Raw genomic sequence first — 2,446 nt, 5'->3', positions numbered from 1 at the left:
ACATATTAAAATAATTTAAAATAATAAAAATAAAAATTTAAAAAACATACCATCTTACAAACCTGATTTGCCGCGAGGTCCGTAGCGACATATGGAAGTCACTGATCCATAATAATGAAATACAAAATAAGTATTATACTTTACCCGAAGTGAGAGATGCAGGATAGAAGAGAAATAAAGAGTGTAGGGCTGAGAAGTTTCCTACCTTTGGGTGAAAAGAGCTGCAGTGGCACGTGATCAGCCAGATAGGAAAAGCCACAGGAGACACATTCACTTCCCTTCTGAGTTCTGACATTGGCTTCTCTTTCTAGATTGACTAAGTAGTGAAATTTAATAAAAGGCAAGGTGAGTCAGCATGGTAGATCAAGTGTGGTGTAAAAACTAAAAGAAACCTGGTGCCCCCCTAGAAGTCCATGTATATATATATATACACACACTTTCACATGGTGATAGATTACACTATTTGACAGGTCCCTATAGAGAGAAGCTTTAGCCTAGACAAAAGGGAGAGTGATTAGCTAGAGAAAGAAAAGAGAGAGGAAATTGTGGGTGAAGGTCCTCAGCCATGGGAAGACCTCCTTGCTGTGACAAAGTTGGGATCAAGAAAGGTCCATGGACCCCTGAGGAGGACATCATCCTAGTCTCTTATATTCAAGAACATGGTCCAGGAAATTGGAGATCAGTTCCTACCAACACTGGTAAGTTCCACAACTTAGATCCATCTGATTGCTCCTCATCATTTATGAAATGAATCCCAATGACCAGTTTTGAAATCTTGGCATGGGACTTACATTTCCAATGTTTTTCAAGACATGGGGTTTTGATTTTTGGATGATCAGTACGTAAAAAAACATTGAATTATGGAATACACTAATGGATCAATATATCTTGTTGCTTGCAAAGGGTTGTTAAGGTGCAGCAAAAGTTGCAGGCTTAGATGGACTAATTACCTCAGACCAGGAATTAAGCGAGGCAACTTTACTCCCCATGAAGAAGGGATGATAATTCACTTGCAAGCTTTATTGGGTAACAAGTAATCCTCAAAAACCTCAATTTTCTGTTTAAATTTTTGTGTTTTTCATTTGGTAAATCGAATTATATCGTTAGTATTTTTTATGACATAATTACATGTCATGAATTAATTTGAATCCTTTTTGTTGTTCTTGATTTATTTGGACGACAGATGGGCAGCCATAGCTTCATATCTTCCCCAGAGAACAGATAATGATATAAAGAACTACTGGAACACCCACCTGAAGAAGAAACTAAAGAAGTTCCAATCAGCTTTGGATCCTATGGCACAAGGCTCAGCAAGTAGTCAGTTTATGTCGAAAAGTTTCAATGAGAGAAAGTGCTTGGATGATTTCACCACCGATTCCTCAGTCCTCAACAGGCCTAATCAGGTCTCCACATATGCATCAAGTACCGAAAACATTTCGCGCCTTCTTGAAGGTTGGATGAGATCATCTCCAAAGCCAAACGGCACTGATCTTCTCAAAGAAAATTGGGAGAAAAACAACAACAGCAGCCTGGAAAACAATGATCATAGCTTTGGCAATTCAGTGGCTACAAATTCTCTTCAATCTTATAGGCCAAAACCCGAGGAAGAAAGCGGTGATCTAATCTCTCATGAAGAGTTTGAGTCCATTTTATCACTTGAGAACTTGAATAATGTTGCATGGGACAAATCCTCTTGTGATTCTGCTACTGCTGTTACTACTACAAAGGATTTCAAGAGCTCTACAAGTGATGAGAAGGACAATATTACAATGACTGAGAGGAAGCAGAAATCTGATGAAAGCACTCCCCCCCTATCATTTCTCGAGAAGTGGCTCTTGGATGAAAATGGTACTGTTCAAGTGGAAGAAATCATGGAATTGTCTCCAATATTCTGAGCACGTTATTGTTCCTTCTCTCCCATTCTCGATCCTTTTTTTTTGTTCCTTTTTCTTTTGTTTTATTTTTAGTTTCAGCTAAACCAGTGGAGGAAAAATCAAAGAAAAAAAATAGCAGTGTGATCTCTCAGGGTTTAATCTTTTATCAGCTGGGATTCTGAGAAGTTAGGATCTCTTTGCAAATTGTAATTAATCTTATTATATATTAATGAATTGAATGTCATGAAATAACCTAATTAAGCATTTCACACTCTGTGTAACTTGTGCGAGACCAGCAGCATGTTTGATTGAGAGGTAAAAAAAAAACAAAAAAGTCCTGCTAATTAATAAGTACTCCATTGCAAAAAGTCAAATTACACAGGATATGTATATGTGGATCGAATTTCGTTCAAGGGTTAGAAAGAGATGCGCCTAACGCACGACAGCAAAGAAAGAAAAAATGAAAGGGAAGAGTAGTCTACCCATTTATTACAGATCCTTTCATGGGTCTCCACCAGATATTAATTAACTAGTAGTATGTGCTTCATATTTTCTAGGTTACTGTGTACACA

At 37.6% G+C, this 2,446-nt stretch overlaps 1 protein-coding gene across 1 annotated transcript; it reads left to right on the top strand.

Annotated features, from left to right (window-relative positions):
• Nucleotides 1-437: 437 nt before the first annotated feature.
• Nucleotides 438-2,143, top strand: LOC133669452 (transcription factor MYB60). The gene is made up of 3 exons (XM_062089594.1): nt 438-698; nt 904-1,033; nt 1,184-2,143. Exons 1-3 carry the CDS (start codon nt 566-568, stop codon nt 1,893-1,895), a joined length of 975 nt encoding a protein of 324 aa, XP_061945578.1. The 5' UTR covers nt 438-565; the 3' UTR covers nt 1,896-2,143.
• The last annotated feature ends 303 nt before the right edge of the window (nt 2,144-2,446 follow it).

Source organism: Populus nigra, chromosome 12 (genome assembly GCF_951802175.1).
Source record: "Populus nigra chromosome 12, ddPopNigr1.1, whole genome shotgun sequence".
NCBI classification, from domain to species: Eukaryota; Viridiplantae; Streptophyta; class Magnoliopsida; order Malpighiales; family Salicaceae; genus Populus; species Populus nigra.
Note: the sequence above shows the minus strand (reverse complement) of the source record. Positions and strands in the feature narration are given on the sequence as shown.

Bases quoted from the DNA above. Each gene is read 5' to 3' on its own strand.
- LOC133669452 (XM_062089594.1), top strand. From the start codon at position 566: ATGGGAAGACCTCCTTGCTGTGACAAAGTTGGGATCAAGAAAGGTCCA. The intron at 699-903 runs GTAAGTTCCACA...TTGCTTGCAAAG, and splicing joins ATCAGTTCCTACCAACACTG to GGTTGTTAAGGTGCAGCAAA. The intron at 1,034-1,183 runs GTAATCCTCAAA...TTTGGACGACAG, and splicing joins CAAGCTTTATTGGGTAACAA to ATGGGCAGCCATAGCTTCAT.